The 20187-nt window shown below is 36.8% G+C and overlaps 1 protein-coding gene across 1 annotated transcript in view; it reads right to left on the bottom strand.

Annotated features, from left to right (window-relative positions):
* The window catches only part of RYR2 (ryanodine receptor 2), a 311345-nt gene that overhangs the window by 142720 nt on the left and 148438 nt on the right, over positions 1 to 20187 (bottom strand). Inside the window, exons 19-25 of the mRNA XM_064158603.1 lie at positions 19144 to 19385; positions 15382 to 15574; positions 13441 to 13657; positions 11796 to 11900; positions 8433 to 8536; positions 4104 to 4187; positions 1806 to 1965 (exon numbers count right to left, since the gene is read on the bottom strand). Coding sequence (XP_064014673.1) covers positions 1806 to 1965; positions 4104 to 4187; positions 8433 to 8536; positions 11796 to 11900; positions 13441 to 13657; positions 15382 to 15574; positions 19144 to 19385 — 1105 coding nt within the window. The remainder of the gene's footprint in view (positions 1 to 1805; positions 1966 to 4103; positions 4188 to 8432; positions 8537 to 11795; positions 11901 to 13440; positions 13658 to 15381; positions 15575 to 19143; positions 19386 to 20187) is intronic.

Genomic DNA, 20187 nt, shown 5'->3' with positions numbered 1-20187 from the left:
TTTGTGGGGTTTTTTTCTTTGTTTGTTGGGAGCTTTTTTGGTTGTTTTGGTTTGATTTGTTTGTTTTTCAAAAATGTACAGACACACAAGGTAGGCTAAATTGTCAATTGCCTAATAAATCTAATAGACTTTAATACTTTTTGGTTTCATTATCCCAGTACTAGTTAGAAGTGTAATTAGCTAAGAGATGCATTTAATCACAGAAACTTCTTACCTTTGTCTTAACCAATAAACTGCGTTGCAATGAAGAACTTAATTTTGGGATATGTCAGGGTTCTATCAAAGCTGTAACTATTTCCCACCCTTCATTCACCCTGATTCACAAGGCCATATATTGAAACTGTTTGGTTTCTGGAAGAATGAAAAATAGCTGGGGCGTGGTGTAAGTTATTGTGTGTATTCTTTAATATATATCAGAAATATTTTGTTTTGAGTATATCAAGACATACAGACTCACATTGTTCCTCTTACTTGGTGACAGAGCTCTTCAAAGAGCCTTCTCTCTTTACTCAAAGATGCAGTATTAGGGGAAAATTTAATCCTGTTTAAAGTAGGGAAGCTGCACGAATGAATTATCTACAGTATCTGCCCATACATTATAAACATAAGAATTGGCTCATTGCTTGTTTAGATCCAAATACAGAATACAGATTTCCTAGAGAGTTTACAAAGTAGCAGAACAAGAGCTTTACAGTAAGATAATATAATAGACAATGCTGAAACATTATGTGGCACACATCTCATAAATGTAGTGTGTCAGTACGGGATGAGATTAATTCAAGTGCCTAATTTAACATGTATAAAATCAGATTTTTTTCCTACATACAAAAGCTTTGCAAATAGAATGAGTTTTGGTCTTGTAGAAAAAGAAAAAAATTAAATATGCTGAAATGTATAACTTGAATTTTTGGCAAAAATAAAACCACTTGTTTGTAGACAGGAAAGAGTACACACCTACAAAACACCTGTTTCTCACTTCTGCCAAATTAATGATCATTTATGCCCAGAGCAAAAGCATGAAAACTTTTTATTTCCCAATGGGGTAATTTTCCTAACATTTCACTGTGATATGTCCCACACATTTATTAACAGAAATGAAGCTACCTTTCCCTATATATAATTCATAAATAATCATAGGAGTCATGTTTTCTATTTCTTTTAAGGGAAAAATTATATAGTAGCTGTCTTGAAAAACAATAAATTAAGATTTTGGGATACCAAATTTATTCTTTTTCACAAAGAAAACAAAGATGCTGAGTTCTGCTCTTAACAATCCATTCTGTGTAATGTTTACTTCTCTCCCTTATATAAATTGGGATACCTACCATGTAGCATTCACTTTCACTGAAACAAACCACTAAAGTAGGAGTAGAACTTGGAGGTTGTTCTAATTATTCTTGGTTAACCATGGCCTCTGCCAGAAATACAACATATTAGCAAAATGATTACTACAAGTTTACATTCTCCTTTCCCTGGATACACAAAATTACTCAATTCCTATGACTGCAAACATTTTAATGATTCCTCTACTGAAAGTCAATGTTTATATTTCCAAAATTACTAGAGCATATTAGCTTCCTGCATGCAATTTTCTCACCTTGAGATCCAGATAGCATACAAGAATACACCATCATTTAAAAAAATACTGCTAGGAGATTTAGTACAATTGCTGTAAGTTTTTTTGCTCTCTATGATTGACAGATTCACATTCATTAGCTGCTTCTGGCTACTTTTGTACACTCATTATTCCCATTTAATTGTGAAACACCTAAGTGCATTTGCAAGTGACTGAAGTTAGCACTTACCTGCTGGATACCATATGTCCACCCTTGCCTTATACGGTCCCTTGCCCACACATTGTGTGCATTCTCTGCTAGTTTATCCACCATAGCTTCTTGAGAGGGGGTCAGTTTGATAAAACTCAAATCCATGGGAGCAGGCTTATAGCCACTCAACAACTGGTAGCTGTCAAAAAAAAACACAGAACTTGCACTTACTTTTCAGTAGGACAATTTTAATAGAAACTACAAAGGCAAGAAGTGACATATATTCAATATATCTATAGAAATAATCTGTCTTTCAACATAAAGAATAATAACACACTGACATTTAATTTGTTTCAAGCTAATTGCTTCTCGATGGGATGACATAGCTGGTAATAAAAGCTGCCCCAAATGGTCTGAACTAAAAAAGTATTTCAGTATTACCACATACTTAAAGTAGCAAATTAAGATGTTGCTTATCTAAATATTTATATGAATACTATTATTGTCACATCTGAGCACTCCACTGTATTACTAAATTCTGTTTATCTCCTACTGGAGCAAGAAAATATATTCTTCCTCTTATACAAAGGGATGCGAGAGACAGAACAGGTCAAACGTCTTACTCCAGGTGGCATTATGAAATCCATCTTAGGAAAGTTTGTCTTTATAATGCTTTGTACCTTAACTATCCTTAAAATCATATGTTTAAAATTGAAGAATGACTTCCTAACAGAGAGGCAGCTTCTTCTCACTATTCTTAGTCCTAACGAGAAAGTGTGGTTTACTTTAATGAAGTTGTTCCCATCGAATTAATTATAATCATCTCCCACTTATGACCAAACCTTCTTCCATAAAGGACATAATGCATATAGTAATGGATGCAGCACATCAGGAGTTACTAAACCTACAATAAAAAGCTATGACATTATGTGGCACCACTATGATAGATGTTGCCTGCATGCCTTACCTCAGCTGTGCAGGAGCAGGCAAAATGGAATAGAAAATGTAGGAAGGGGGCAGACAGACAAAGGCTGCATGGGGTCTCCGTGACAAGATACTGGCAGGTTGGGGCTGCTTCTGTGAGGAGAGGCTGGGGTTGACCCATGCCAAGCACAGCCAGCTGCTGCTGGCTAAAATAAGGACCCGCTGCTGGCCAAAGCCACACTGGTGGCATCTCTGCAAAAATGTTTTTAAGAAAGGGCAAAACAATTGCACAGGGAGAGAGGAGTAAGAAAAATGTGTGAAAAACAGCCTGGCAGACACCAAGGCCAGGGGCACTTCAGCTGCCAGCACTGGTGCTTTCTGCAGCCCCAGGGGAGATCAGGCTGGAGCTCGTGGATGTGCTCTGAATATTCCCAACTATTTCTCTTCAAACACATTGATAAAACAAATGCTATTTTGATCATAGGTAATCTGTGGAAAACAAACTACATTCTCTCATTGAAATTATATTTGCTGGGCTGTTTAAAGAATGACTAGTTTAAATACTAATTATTTTCTAAACAACTTTGTTACATTTTTGCTTCTTTATTTTTTATTTGGCCTGACAGAGAAATCCAGGGAAAAAAATGGTCTTTAATTCTATTTATATTCTAAATTATTCAAATACTTTACAAATCAAATACTTAACACATTATTTCTCTTCTGTGATAACTACTCTAAAGCCCATTTAAACAAATAATTGGTTGAAAATAATAATTGAAAACAAGCAAGTATTTAAGGGAGATTATACATTCTAAACACAAGGGTGGCACTTCCTTCAAAATGACCACATTAAACCAAAACAAACAGCAACAACAACAGAAGTCTGAAAACAACAATTCAAGAACATCAATTCATAATCAACCATTCATTGAGTTACTAACTCACAAACTTCTATTAGAGAATTAAGTACACATTTGGCTGTTGTGTCGCTGTTTCCTAACATGGTAGATAGCTGTGAAAACCCTTCAGTGAGATGGGCAAAACCAGGCAGCAATGGAAATGGGGAATCATATAGAACTAACACATTTGTCAGGCTGGCAGTTACCTTGTTCTTGCTACACTCCCATGAACAAGTATCATGCTGTGCATACAAAAGATACGACCATGGCACTAAATGCCTCATCCAGTCTTTTCATGAACACCTCCAGGGACGGCAACTCCACCACCTCCCTGGGCAGCCCATTCTAATGCCAATCACTCTCTCTGGCAACAACTTCCTCCTAATATCCAGCCTATACCTCCCCCAGCACAACTTGAGGCTGTCCCCTCGTTCTATTGCAGGTTGCCTGGCACAAGTCCAATCCACTTAATTCAGTCTGCCTAAAAAAAAGATGCATTTGAATTTCAACTTACTTCTTTGGAAGTTTCATTTTTTTCACTTTTTCATCAGCATGTTCATCAGCAATTCCAACATGGCAGCCTAATGCCAGCAGGGTTCTAGACACAGAAATCAGAGAGAAATTAATGTCAATGCTTCTGTACTCAGACCTGCTGCTGTGTGTATAGATGGCACTATACAACAAATGAGACCTGTGGGATTAACAACAAGGTAGAAAGATCAACACCAGCCTTTTTTGCATATATAGTAAGTGTTAAGAAAATGTCACAAGATGTTCCTAAAATTTTTAGTACTCAAATTTTAGACTACTTCAAAATGAACTATCATACAATCTGTTTTATCTATATGAGGCACCAGTTGAAAGATTCTCTGCCCTAGAAGTATGTTCTTCTGATTTATTCATACTGCTTATGTGCATGCTCATACCACTTTATATCAAAATCTTTTTATGTTATCTATTTGCAAGTTCATGAAAGGAGAAAAGGCAGGAAATGTCACTTGCTATGCTTAGAATACGTCTTCTTTACAAAGATGAGCTGCTTATCAGAGATTTTAATTGGATCTGAATTTTGTTAGAACATATTACTGAGCAGAGGACTGACAGCAGAATGTCTGGTAAGCATTGGGCTGAAATGGTCATCTTAATGCTTGCTGTGAATGTTGTATGCTAATTCACTTCAGAGAAAAGAAGTTAAGCTAGGCACAGTGTATCGTGTACCATGAAGCTCCCACCCTAGAGCCAGTGACTGATCCAGGCAGCCCATTCTGGCCTGACTCTGAAAGATGCAATTCATTTTAGAGAACAAACACTCCCTCTACAACTCTACAATAGGGTTGACAGTATTAATGAGGTTTCTGATTTCTTCAGACCTCTTCCTCTCCTTACAACCACATCCTAAATATAATTTTTCTCCAGGATCTGATCTACAATTGGTCAGTTAGTTTTTCCTCCATTTACATTCCATATTGTGCTATCAACTCTTAAGTTTCTTTAGCCTAGGATGATTACAAAAATATTTGAAATGAAATTACAAAAATTAGAGACCACTTTGGAGTCAGATCAGAAATTTCTCAAAATCTGAGGGTGACAATGATACCGTCAATTGAATCTGACTGAAACACAAACATAAATCTTGAACTTCATTCCTGGCAGGAAGTGGGAAAACATCAGGTTTATATTTGTTCTAGTCTATCTTTACCTGTATTTACTGCTTTTGGAATGAGCGGGGGGAAAATAAGCATAAATATTATTCTAGGAGTTTTTCTCTTGGCAGAGGAAATGTTTCAAGGAGATTCTTGCAGCATATTTTTAGTACCAGCTACATAAAATAAATCCTACTGCTATGGTCTGTGAACCATCATTTAAAAATAGATGGTAAAATCAGATAAGAAGAAATCAACGTGCAATAGCCACCTCCCTCAAAACACACTGCCTGCTAAGAATATCCCATGCAGCTAAATCTCAGTTGGCATAAATCAAACATAGTATCTATGCAGCTATCACCAGCATAAGAGAACTTATCTAACAGTGGAAAGCAGTAGAGAGGAGCTAACTCCTGGTAAACCTAATTTTCTTGTAATGTAAGATAGGAATTTGAGCCCTATGTTATCTCTATGCAGACACAGCAAATTCAAGGCTTATCATAGTGGTAGAGCCTGAAAGACCCCTAAAGCACTTTGAAGCTAAACAAGAAAATTAAGTGGATGAATGCAGTATAATATTGATACATGCAACTATAACAAATAACTGAGTAAACAGGTATGAATAGGAAAGTCAATCACAAAATAGCAAGCATTAAAACAAGTAAAAAAAAATCAAAATGTAAAATTTATAGAAGAAAGTGCAGAAATAGTATGATCAAGTGAGCAAGCATATTTTAACTCCATGGAATTTTCAATGGTAACACATTCCTTAATCTTGACATTTCATATAGTATATATTTTTTATAGTTCATACAAGTAATCAATCATGCTGAAAAATATATAGACTCAAATACGTTGAAATCCTCTGACAGATAATAACTCAGAACTTCCTTGTTTTCTGCCTCCCTAGTAGAGCTGGCAGCAAAACCATACACGGTTTGACAAAAATTGTAAAGCTCAGGAAGTGTAGGATGGAAGAGCAAACAATGAGGCGGATTAGGAACTGGTTACAAAACAGAGTTCGAGAGTGGTGATCAATGGTTCCAAGCGCAGCTGGAGAGCTGTAACTATTGGAGTCCCCCAGGGATCAGTGGTTTTCAACATCTTCATCAATGACATGGATGAGGGCACAGAGTGTCTGCTCAGCAAGTTTGCTGATGACGCCCAGCTGGGAGGCCTGGCTGATAACAGCTGAAGGCTGTGCACCCCTCCATCGAGATGGAGACCTGGGCACAGAGGAACCAAATGAGGTTCAAAAAGGATAAGTGCAGAGTCCTGCACCTGTGGAAGAAGAATAAACTGCACCAGTACAGGCTGGGAGTTGCTCTGCTGGAAAGCAGCCCTGTGGAGAGGGACCTGGGAGTCCTGGTGGATAACAAGTTATCTGTGAAGCAGCAATGTGCCCTTGTGGCCAAGAAGACCAATGAGATCCTGGACTATATTAAGAAGAGTATGTCCAGCAGATCATCTTTTGTAGTTTCTTAAAACGAAAAAGAAGAAGGTATTTTGGATTCGTGATGTGTTCACAGAGGTCTCAAAAGCTTTCCATGAAATTCTAATGTCTAGCTGAAGAGAAATAAGACCTTATTTTCTTGCCTTCAGTGGAGTTCCATTTATCTCTGAATGTTTTAATGCTAAACAATGTGAAAATATCTCTCCAGAAACTGACTAACACCTGGGGTCATAAATATGCTTATTGTCAAGAAATTTATGTATGTAGGAAAGGTAAATCAGTAAATAGTGCAGAGAAGCTGACCAGAGAAGGGCACTATGAGAAATTCTAGTATTCTATCTAGCTTTCTACTGTGAGGAAGTAAAGCCCTTTTATTTTGAATGCAAATACAATACTGTTCTATCAGTTTACATGTCAATATTTTAATGGTGTAGGAGAAATATGTCAAGAAAAGTAATATCATATGCAGATAGTCAACCTATCATCCTAAAATCTGGCATGTTAATGCTCTGGACAGGAAACAGCAATTTTATTTTAACAAGGAGAGGGGGGAAAAACAACAGATTGCAATGGATTGCAAATAAGAGTGAATGTATTGTAAATAAGAGTGACTGGGGAGCCACATATAGCACTGGGCAGTGATCACTTTAGCATGTTGGTTACATGTAATACTACATAGAGAAAAAATTACTTAACACTAATGGATTTTCAATGTATTTGCAGAAAAGCAAGAACTCACATCTGCTCAAATGACAAAGCTGAGATAAGGAGTTGCATCTCTGTAAGCCAGATAAACAAACTCATAAAGACCTCACTGAAATTTTCTAGCATTCCACCTGTAAAGTTTCCGTGACATTCATTTGTCTAAGTGCTTGTGCATGAAAGGAGAGAATGCTTACAACTGTCTTCTGTCAATACGAAGAGATCACACAGAAACAGCAGCAAGGGGTCCTGAAGTAAAGTCCAAGTCACATCCAAAAAATATCTAATGACTGTCAAAGTGCTTTATCTCTAAAGATAATTAAAAGTAATTAAACTATATTGAATTAATGTGAGAATGCAAAGTGAAGAAGGATGTGGGAACGGAGTGAAGAAGGATAATAACAGGCGGACACTGACCTTGGTTCCCACCTGCTGCTGGCTACTTTATGTCAGAAAGGACAGATAATGGACACCTCGTTAATGAGGAAAACAAAGCGTGGATTATGCTGACGGAGTGGGTTGTCCTTGACTAATTATGCTAGTATGTAGGCGTGTGCCTTGTGGCCCTGAGGGATATATTGAGGGACGACATGATCAATAAAGGTCTCTGGCATAATTCACATTGAATTGTCTGGAGTCCATGTGGCTTTGCCTTTGATCACACTGATCTATGTGGGCCTTGACCACGTTTCCCACGGCAAGCTAATCAGTGGTGTTGCAACATCTGAGCTAAAACAGGGGTGTTTTGCAACAAATTAAAGCAAGCAATAAGCAAAGATTTTTTCAAAGCTTAGACTTACTTCCAGACTACAAGAAAATTGCCTGAGTTGCCATTTCAGGCATTACCACTATAATCTGAAAATTCCATAGGTATTAAAAAGCCAGTTTCAGTGCCAAATACGTAACTCATTAACATATCTCACTCCCTCTGTTTCATATTATTACCCTTAACCTACACATCAAATGGTAATTCACATGTCAATTCTGGAATCTGCAACTCCTTAGGAAACTCTCACTACAAGCTTTGATAGTTTTAGCAACTTACTTCAGTGTTTCAAGTGACATTTGCAAGTTATAATTTCTTTCCTGCTCTGGAAGCTTTGAGAACTCCACTAAGCATGGGTGTTGTCTCTTGTTGTCATCTCTCACCTGGAAAGACAGTAACGAAATAAGTTTAATGGGACTTAAAAATTAGGAAGAAAAATAATATTAAAGTCCAAATGACTAAGTGCTTCAAGTAGATCCTGTCAGAATTAATCAAACTGAACAATTCAAAAGAGAAAGTGTTCTATGTTCTCCGTGCATGATCAAGGCAGAATCTGCATCTGCAGATCTCAAGTGGAATAAATGCTAATTTGTACATTTCCTTACACAGACTTCCACAAATATACAAAGTTCAAGAAAAGTGTTATCTATGTAGCTTTGACCTACACCCATAAAATAGTAAACCATCTTCAGCAGCACGTTAGAAAAATTATAGATGGAGTTTATATAAATCAATAGGAATATCACTGAAGTCCTTAGCTGATGAAAGAATAGAAAGGATAATTCAGTAAAAGTTTTTGTCCCATACTACACAAGCAGAAGACTGTTCAGTAGTCACAGATGACTGGAACATTACTTCTACTCTACTGCATTTTTCTATAACAAGGACTGAACTATACACTACTACTCAATCAGGTTTATTTAATTTCATGAAAAAATCACCACATTTCTCCATAACATTTCTGAGTAATACATTATTGCATTTTTATCTAAGTACATAATAATTATCAACCTAAGTAGCAGTAATTTGCTTGTGTTTGGGATTGAAAAACATCTAACATCTCCAAGGGATATTTATCTTCATGTTAGTGTACTGATCTTAGTTCAACAGGCAATACAAGCAATTCAATTGTCAAGTAACTTGATCAAAATCATTGGCAATTAAAAGAAGAAACATCTTTTTAATGGACACTGAAATGCTTATTTGTAGATTTATTTATTTATGGTTTTGGTTTTTGTCTCTGAGCACAATATATATAAAAATCTACTTCCTATCAAGTACATTGTGTCAGTGACAACACTTAGGACACATCAATTCTTTATTTTCATGGCTGGTTTTGAATATACATCAAAGCTCATCAGAAAGAGCAATATGTAGATACATCTGATGATTTCAAGTTGGACATCTAAATGTCACTTATATTCAGACTTATAACAAGGTCAATTAATAAAACACCATAATTTTGCTACATTAGCTTGCTGCTTTACTTTGCTACATACATAAAATACATTAGTTATCTAACATGCATGTGCCTTGGTACACATGGATCTGACAAAACAGGCATGTAGAAGGGAATACAAAATGCTATTTCAGCAGGGTTTTGGGTTTTTTTTGTTGGTTTGGTTTTGTTTGGTTTTTTTTCTACAATATGGAGAGACATTTAGCCTTTGAACTTTCTAACGTGGTGAAAAAACTCCACTAGCTACTATATATAACACATCTTGCTCTGAATTTTAATCAAATGTACATCAAATGTAGCAGAAATTAGAGGACTGAGACAGTGTGCTTCTAAGCCAGCTAATTTGTTTCATCCTTCCCTCAGTACTCATTAACTGTAGGGCATCAATTGAGATGACTAGAACTGGCAACAGTAGCCTAAACAGATGAAATCAGCTGTGAGAAAAGAATATGATAATGGAGTTGGTCTCCAGAAGGTGACCAGCATAAGCCAGATTACTGAAGCAATCACAATCATAGAACAGTAAAGCTGGAGACAGAAAGCGAAAGGTTTAGCCACTGATTTCATTCTGACATAACCACAACATTTAAGCACTAACCTTCAAACTATACATCATTTAAATTAAAACAGTGCTCAACTGTGCAATTAGATGTTCCCACAGATTGTTTCACAGTTGGTATGATTACATCACAATTAAAATGTTTTGACACATCAGTTTAACTGGGGTTTTGTGATGACTTGCTGGAGAAACAACAACACACAAAAAAAATATCTGGAGATCTTCTCTGTCAATCAAATATTTTTAAGTGCTGCCATATGTTACACTAAATATAATTCCATGCCCATTTACATTAAATCTGAAATCTCAGTTTCTCAGAAGACCAAAATCTTTTAGTAGCAAACATACAATACATGTTTCTATGTGTGCATACATGCTTTGATGCTTACATTTAGTATCTACTGTATATTTCTACATACTATTCACAGCAGTACATCTTCATAAACAACATCATTTGGTTTATGAAACTGTTATCCAAAAAAATACCTTGTATACTTCCTTATGAGTGAATTAAACAAAAAATACATCATATTAACAAAATAGAATGCATTTTGTATCAAAGCCAGCAGCTATGTATAGTTTTTTTCTGTTATACTCCATGAGAAGTAGGAAAGAGATAAGGTAGAGAACCTAAAACAGACCTGAGGCTGAAGAAATAGAAAGAGGAAAACAGATTTCATGCAATTTTGTGAAAGCAATATTTTCATGAAAAGTAAGTTTTATAATTCTGAAAGAGTTATGTCAGTCAGTGCATATGAGAAGGAGCAAGAATAACTGCTTTTATTGATTTACTCCATCAGGAAACTAAACCTTTCAAACCAAGGACAAACAGAAGGTGGAAAACCCACCTGTACTTTCTGCACTGCCAGTTAGATTGGTGGAAGATTTCAGCACCAAACAGTTTAATATCAGAATTTTAGTTCAGAATGTGTTTGGCTTGGCTGACATAGTTAGTTCTTTTCATAGCATCTTTTGTAGTGTGTATTTTGTAGTGCTAGGTGGAACACCCCAGTGTTTTGGCTACTGATGAGCAGAGCTCATGTAGCACCAAGGCTCTGCTCTCCCACCCAACAGCAGGCTGAGGGATGGGCAAGATCTTGGGAGGGAACACGGCCTAGCCAGCTGACCCAAACTGACCAAAGGGGTATTCCATGCCATATGGCATCAGCTTGGATATAAAAGTGAAGGGAAAGAAGGAAGTGTAGGGACATTTGTTGATGGTGATTGTCTCCTAGGCAACCACTACATGTATTGAAGCCCTGCTTCCCAGGGAGAGGCCTAACATTGTCTGCTGGTGGGAAGTCGAGAATAACATCTTCGTTTGCTCCAGCTTCCATGTGCAGCCTTTAATTTCACTTTGGCCGTATTAAACTGTTTCTATCTTGACTCATGGGCCTCTTGTTATATTTCCCTCTCTCCTGTCCCTGTAAGAAGGACAGTGATAGAGCATCTGACACCCAGCCAAGGCCAAGTCATCACAGGTTTTCCACCTGCTTCTGCCAGAAAGGGTCTAAAACCTCACTGATTGTGGTACACTGAAACCAATCTGCCAAATAGTATTATAGAGCAATAACAAAAATAATTATTACATAATCAACAGAAAATAAAATTGGAGGGTACATACTGGTCCATACTGCCAGCCAAGTTCAATTTTATTCATAACCCAAAGTTCATGGATGTTCTCTGCTAATTTTTCTCTGATCCTTTCCAGATGGGGAGGCAAAACAATCTAAAGAGGGAAGAAAGAAAAAAAGGTTATTATATATAAGCTGCTTAACAGTGCCACCCAAACTACCATAACAGACAAATTTTGTACAATCCAGATCTCTCAAGTAAACCTAAATATGTTTAGTTAACACAAGGAAGAATCCTTGGATGAAGAAATACTTCAGCCTATGCACTTACAAGCTCCAGAGTTTGGTCAACAAACAGTTTTAAACAGTTTTAAATCCAAAACATGCAGAGGGCATGAAATATATTTGTAGCAGCTGGCTGGTGTCTACTCAAACCAGTACTATTTCTCACCTTAAAAAATGAAAAAATCTCAACAACCATGGTAATGTTATGAAAAACAGAAAAAAAGGGAAGCATTTCAGAACTGATTTTCACATTAAAAAAATAATTCTGATGACAGGTGACAAATTAAATCAGGATGGAATGCCAATTTACCTCCAAAATCAAGTCTGCCTTACCTCAAATACTCAGTGCTGTGAATCATGATAATGTTACCCAATTTTTGGTGTTACTGAGAAATAATTACATGACATATGTAGATGGCTGTATTTAGCACACAATGGTAACAAACTAGGACTTTTTTTCTTTTTTTATATGTTTTTCCAGGAAATAAAATGGTAACATCTGAGCACAAAATGTACAAGAATTTCTATCATCGCAAACTCTGGTCAGCCATAAAATGATCACAGAGTCAAACAGGTTGGAAGAGATCATCCAGTCCAACCTAGCACCCAGCCCTGTCCAATCAACTAGACCATGGCACTAAGTGCCTCATCCAGGCTTTTCTTCAACACCTCCAGGGATGGAGACTCAACCACCTCCCCTGGGCAGCCCATTCCAATGAAAAAATCACTCTCTCTGGGAAGATCTTCCTCTTAACATCCAGCCTATACTTCCCCTGGCACAACTTGAGGCTGTGTCCCCTTGTTCTGTTGCCGGTTGCCTGGCAGAAGAGATCAATCCCCACCTGGCTACAGCCTCCCTTCAGGTAGTTGTAAAGAGCAATGTGGTCAGCCCTGAGCCTCCTCTTCTCCAGGCTAAATAACCCCATGATCTTGTTTGCTGCAATGGTAGTCTAGTCTTTCATATCACAAAAAAAAATAATCACTGCTCACTACAACTTGTTTTTAAAAAAAAAATAAAAAAGAGCAAGCTATGACTTCAATGCCTACCATTTACTGCCCACAGTGAGTCAAATGCCACTCTCAGCAATCTTCAAGTCCAATAAAGAATATAAACGGAAGCCAGGCTAAAACCGCTATCATAATGCCATCTTCAATAATTGTAATTAATCAGTAATAAAAATGTCCAATAATAGAACAAGTGCAAATAGTCTTTCTTTTTTTGTTTGTACTCTAACATTAAGGCTAAAATGTTCTTTATTACAGTCTTCATGAACCATATTACACAACATTTCTAGTGTGCACATGGCACACCATTTATGAGCTTCTAACAACGGAAGATTCTAACCAAACCCCTCAAAAGACAAGCTTGGGACAAGTTGGAAATTCATTCCAAAATGTCAGTTTCCATACCTGGCTAGTGTCTACAGGAACTGGAGTGAAAGCTGCTTGTGACAGAGAGATAGTGGGACCCAACAGGTCTCTCGTATAGTTACGATCCTGCTTGTACTCTCGGCTCTGCTCCACTTTAAGCTTCTCTTTTGGTAGGACAGCTTCAAAGCACGGGGCATAACCAGGTGGAGGAAGGAATTTGAACTCTCCATGGCGGCCTCCAAGCAAGAAACGTACCCTGTAAACATCAGTTACTTTGATAACTGCAACTCCTCTAGTGTCAAACCTAATCAGTTTGTAAACCAGAGAACTACTGAATGCTATGGTTTTTAAAAGGGAAAAAAAAATAATCAAAATTCAGTGTTGCAGCTACTTTGAATTGTTTGTAACTATTTGATGGAATAGAAGGTACAAAACACATATGGAAAAGTGAACAATTCTTTCTATTAGTTAATTTTCACTTCCATAGAAATATTCTAAATCATGTAACCAAAAGAAAAGATACAAAGAGACAGAGAAAATAATCAGCTTACTTAGCACACCTACAAAGTAAGAAGCAGTATTCTGATACCTAGAAGGCTGAGATTATAACCCTGAGTAATTGGTCAGTCACCTCTGAATGATCTCCATTGAGGAGTTCTCCATTCTCTCTCATCTGAGAAATGAGCCTGAAAACTGTGTGGAATACAGTTTGTTCTTTTCTCTAAGATTATATCCTTAGGACACAACACAAAACAATGCTGCATTTTCTTCCCTAAAACTTACACTTGTCATGATAGTAGAAACCTAGGGCAAAGCATTCTTTCATTCATTACGAAATGATTAATTTTTCTTTATCTGTTTCTGAAAAATTCAATGAATTAAATTAATCTAACACTAATTTTTCCCCCCAGGACATTGCCATCCAGGAGGAATCAAACTACACCCCGAAAAAAACTAGCCTTCCTGCAGAACCATTTTCTATTTACTGAGCAGCTTAAAAGATTTTTGTTAACACTACAATAGAAAACCACCCACTTTAACAATATCTGCCAAATGTTTCTCTTATGATGGAGATTAAGTATGCAGGTTTCAAGTTTTGCAGTTCATAGCATGTATATTTGACCACATTTATCACATCATATTTCCAGTATTGTCTAAGGCAAAGTCTAAAGAAGTGCATTTTGGGACTGGAATGAGAGGCTGGTATGCCCAGTGTGTGACAGCTCTTAACTTTTGCAGTATTCATCACAGGCTATGAATGAGCATTCACACAGCATTGCTCTGTCTCCATCAGAAATCAGCTTTTAGCTTTTACTTTTGACAGTCCTGCTAAAGTTAGTCCCTATGCTGGTACATCATACAGTTTAAACTATTATATTCTCAAACTATTTAATGCATGGAATCAGAGGTTTGGAACCTCAGGTGTGATTTGAAATTTTATAGAAAACCAGTATGGCAACTAGAATACAGACTGACTGATTTCATATCAACTCACTGTCTGGAAAACAAGTGTACCACCATTTCTCAAGGTAAGTGCAGATAATGCATCTTCAAGTACCAGTTACTACCTCATAATGTATGAGGTAAAGTGAATATATTTTTAATATCAAAGACTGATACTTTTCTTCCAATACAGATAAAATGCTGTCCCAGAGTGAATTATAGCAATGCTTCAGTTGAAAAATTAATAATGAAGCTGTTTCTAAGGTCTGTCTGCAAACTACCCAAATACACTGGTGTGCTAAAAAAAACAGCAGATGTGTTATCTCTTCAGGACCTCTTAGTAGCTCTCACTATCCAGGAACTGGAGCTATGCCAAAGAAACAGATGTCAGAAAAGGAAATGAGAGCAAAGGCAGCCAGGGAAATATTCACATATACAGGGGAGAAAACCACAACCACCACCAAAAGAACCACAAATAAACAAAACAAACAAAAGAGACTGGAGGGAAAAAAACAAACAACTACACCAGATGCTAACTTTATTCCTGCAGAGAAGCTGACAACTGGGAAGAAGAGTCCATCTATATTGAAATTCTCAAACATTCCTTGAACTGGCTGACCATTTATCCGGAACGAGATGCTAGGGGCACTCAGGTCCAGACAGCAACTAATAACATCATCAGTTCTTAGCAGATGTTGGTTGGGAGAATTCACTGTTCTTGCAACACAACCTATGGAAGGAGAGAAGACAAACTCAGCAAAATTTCTGAAAATTATGTGGGTTTAACAGCATCCTACAAAAAGATACAAAAAAAAGCAAAGCAGTGAAGCACAAACACATTAATACACAAGTATCTAACACATAACATCTAAGACCTGATTTTAAGCTTGCACTGTAGTGAATAGAAGCATATAGTCTTATCTACAAAGCTATTTTATTCCTAAATAATAGAAATAAATTACATTTAAGTAAAAATAGTTACTGATACAAGCAGTTAAGCCCAACAAAAAACCTAAATTTTACTCCTCACAGCAGTAGAAGTGCAAACTCAAAAACAACCATTAGTTTGCATGCTTTAATGAAGAATGCTTCATTATACAAGATAAAGACAAGTATCATACTTCTAATTATTTAGGTATTGTCAGGTATTTCCTGTTACTAAGAGCCATGTCATGGTAACCTTGCAAATCTGTAGATGATACTACTCAGTTTCATTACCAAACTGAAAACCAGTGTTTTTCTGGTATATACAAAGACAGCAGGAATTTTAAAGCATCTCTATTCAACACTATATGTATTTTTCTTTAATCACTTTTCTAGGAATTCTAAAGGACCATTGTTTTTTTTTATAGTAAATTGCATTTATACAAGCACACATTCTTCCCAAGAAAAATAACCTGCAGAATACAGAAACAGAAAATTACTCTTTCTGAAAGGTACTGCTCTCTACAAAAGAAAACTTACAGGAAAAAAAGTGTGAAAATGATATGAAAATATCTCTAGGCATATTTTCCAAATATAACATATGCAGTGTCTGCAGGAGATAAACCATAATAAATATTAAGGCCAGTAACTTTTAAACTGTATTGTGCAAGCATGAAGGATTTCTCTAAAAGCACTGTTTCCAAGATGATGAAGGTGGTGTATCTAACAGTCACAAAAGAAATAATAGAAGAAAAAGTTCAACAATCTTCTTCAGATAAATTTTCATACCCACATCACTTTGTGTATGGACAATTGCTTCCTGATGCAGACATATCATTTGCAGGCTGTAGGACAGATGCCCATAGGCAATTTTCCTCCTGTTGGTAGGGCATTCAGCAATATAATTGGGGAATAAGCCCTACAAATACAGTTTTTAGATACTCTTGCTGCTTCTCTACACCTTTTCAAGACAGGATGTCTTTAGTTTGGTTCCTGTGAGAATAGTTGCATTCATGAGCAAAGACACAGGAACGACGTGGAACAATTCTAAAGGCCCCTCACAGATAAATCTACAGGAAATGCTGCTGGGAAAGAGTAGAAGTCACAGCACAAGGCATGGAATTCAAGGAAACTACCTTCTATCAGCGCTACCTTTGAAAACTCACAAAACACAGCAGAGAAAAATATCACAATCGTTGAGAGTCAGTTTCAAATAAATCACAGGAAGGACCAATTACTTAATGGCAGAGATAAAAAAATCTCAAAGAGCTATCAATGAAAAGCGGGTACTTCATCTCCTTAGGGCATACCAGTTGAGACTAGATGCCTTTTTAGATGTTAAAGTTTTGCCAAACATAGGTTTTTGGAATCAATGCAAGGCTGTTATCAGAAATATGCACTGATCTTTGATGAACACACAGTCAGAACAAATTATCTAAAAGCCTTTTCTGGCCTCAGGCTTTAAAAATCTAGGACTTCCCTTTCTCCATATTGGAGAAGTAATTTCAGGGCTGAAGAAACAATGTAAATTAAATGTGATACTGGTAAAGGTTTGGTCCAGAACAGAAACTCATTGGCAGAAATTGTTATCCATTAAAGCAGTAAAAGCTTCACTCTCAGCAGATTCTTTTAAAATAGTGTCATTGCAGTGACTCACCCAAGGTGCAGCCTGGGGCGGTGGAAGAAAAAGAAAGGTATGATTTTCAACAGTCAACTACTTAAAGACCTTCCAAATTTGAGAGATATGTGTTACATGTCAATGAAGACAGAACATTTTTCAACTCTGCCAGTGGCATCCACAACAGAGATTAATACACAAAATTTGCATATACAAAAGCAGTGTGATTTTTTTTGACTGGGCTGAATTATTGACTTGAGAATCATAAATAATTGTTCATTTACTCCTTTGTGACATTTCCTGTTAAAAAGTTTTGGGTGGGTAGGAGAATCATTTTACTTTTCAGTAATATTTTGTTTCCTCCCTAAAAGGGACCCTAACTACAAAAGATTACTTCAGTCAGCTCATTATTTTCTGGTTCTTCTGTAATGATACTTTTTCTGACAAACTCACTTATGACACAGCTTTAATTACACCTTTAATTATGTATCATTGTTCCAAAGTAATTCTCACTGTATAAGAAAGACAAAGTGGGAGCCACTTTCCTAAGATGCCATTTCAATCTGTTATTACTTAACAATATAATCCATTGCTATTTTGATTGGAAAATTCTTTTGAAGTGTAAAAATGTATTCTTTTCCAAGTGCCAAGCCACAATGCCTCAAAAATTCAGTATCTTGAATGATGCATACAGCTGACTCACTAAGATGTCTCTCTTGTCTGCTAAGCGGCTTAAGAAAACTCACTTATATATTCATAGAGGCAAGACTTTCCAATGCACTAGCCTAACTCAGTTTCCAGACAGTTCTACAGTCCACCATTATTCACCAGTCTCTCAAAATCAAAGTAAACCACTCTTCCTAAAAGGGTGAATCTACAGGAAGAACCTTTTCAAGAAGTATAGGACTGTTCAAGTGTAGGAGTATGCATTCTAAATGATATCTATGAAACTTTTCACAAAAGTTAAATTACATGAAAAGGATTTAAAAAAGGCAGCCAGATTTCTTTCTTGTTATTCTAATTTTGCAGAGTTAACCCAGCTTGAAGAGAGAAAAGGATATTTTCAGAATCACCAGCAAATGGAAATACTTCAGATACTTAGTTCTGAAGAATCTGCATAAAGAAATTACTATAAATAGGTAATTAATAAATAGCAGTTAAAAAATAGATCCAAGCTGGGCCAATAACATTTTAAAGATTACTGTCTCACCAAAAACACCGTGATCAAGCTAGAAACATGATGTTGGAAGTCTTGATGTATGTTAATAAAACATCACTACAGAAAAATACTAGTTTAAGTGAAAAGAGGAAAAAAAAGAGTTCTATGAATTCGGTATCTCAGGTTGTTTTTACACTATCACACAGGCACTGCAAATCCAGATGACTGTCAGACTTCATTTCAATTAAAGTTTACATAAAATCTTTGTAGTTACAGTGAAAAAAAACACCACCAAAATAATTCCCAGGTTGAAACACAAATTCTTAGCCTATCTGCATTACTTGGAATAAATTAACTTTTTCAACACACAATGTCAACTTAGATTCCGATACGGATACTCCTAATGTCAGTTGAAACATCTGATTCACTTCGTGGCTATTGAAAACAAATTCACTGGAACTGCAAAGAACATTCTAGTATTAAAAAACCCCAAAGCAAGCAAACAAAACACAACCCCACAAACATTTTTTTTTAAAAAGGCAAACCAAAACTCAAACAAAAAAATAACTCACTACAAACAAAATACAAACCAGAATACCTGACCACAGATGCAGACCATCGAAGCCATAGGAATACAAGTCATCACCAACACCATTTCCTCCCCATTCTGCTCCTCCCCCTGGGTATGGCGAGTAGCCTTCTGTTGAAGCCCAGCCCACTCGTAGGTGAGTCGACTCTGCAGTCACAAATGGCTCTAGATGGTCCACCATGAGTTCATAGTACCATTTTCTGTATTGGGCAGAGCCTTCACTAATCCCTAAGAAGATGTTGGGTCTCATGCTTAAACAGAAAGAATAGAAGTGGTAAATAAAAGCTTATTTCAAGAACATGATGAACCAGTGCCAACTTTTCATTAAAACCAAATTTATGTTTCTTTTGTGTGATTAAAACAACAGACGTAATTTTATTTCATAGAATCACCAGACTGGAAAAGACCCTAAGAATCATTTGTTCCAAGATTTCCTGGCAAAAACATGGTTTAGAGAACATGACCCAGTACCCAGCCCAGCTGAATCTTGAAAGTGACCAATGTTGGGGAATCCAACATTTCCCTGAAGAGAATGTTTTAGTGGTTGATTGTTATCATTGCAGAAAATTTTCCTCTTGTGTCCAATCAGTATCTCCCCAGGAGAAACATTTACTCATCAGCCCTTATCTTTTCCATGCAAGACTTTGTAAAAAGGAGTCTCCATCATCTGCTTACCCTCCCTTTAAATACTGGAACACAGTCTCACCTAAACAAGGCTGAACAAACCCACTTCTGTCAGCCTTTCTTCATATGGCTGGCTTCCCAGTCCTTGTCATCATCCTTCATGGCCTTTCTCTGGACTCCAACCTCTCCAAATCTTTTTATTTTAGCAGGGACCAAAACTGAATACAGTATTTCAAGTATAGCCTGACAAGCACTAAGAAGAGTGTGATCTCTGCTAGTGATGCCCTTGTTGATTCAATACTGAATCCATTTGGCTATTTTTTTCCCATAGTAGCTCACTGTTCATTCATATTGAGTCTGTTGTCTACTAGGACCCTGAGGTTCCTTACAACATAGCTGCTCCCTAGCCAAGGAGATCCCAGCCTGTGC

Source organism: Pogoniulus pusillus, chromosome 18 (assembly GCF_015220805.1).
Source record: "Pogoniulus pusillus isolate bPogPus1 chromosome 18, bPogPus1.pri, whole genome shotgun sequence".
In the NCBI taxonomy this organism is placed as follows: domain Eukaryota; kingdom Metazoa; phylum Chordata; class Aves; order Piciformes; family Lybiidae; genus Pogoniulus; species Pogoniulus pusillus.
Note: the sequence above shows the minus strand (reverse complement) of the source record. Positions and strands in the feature narration are given on the sequence as shown.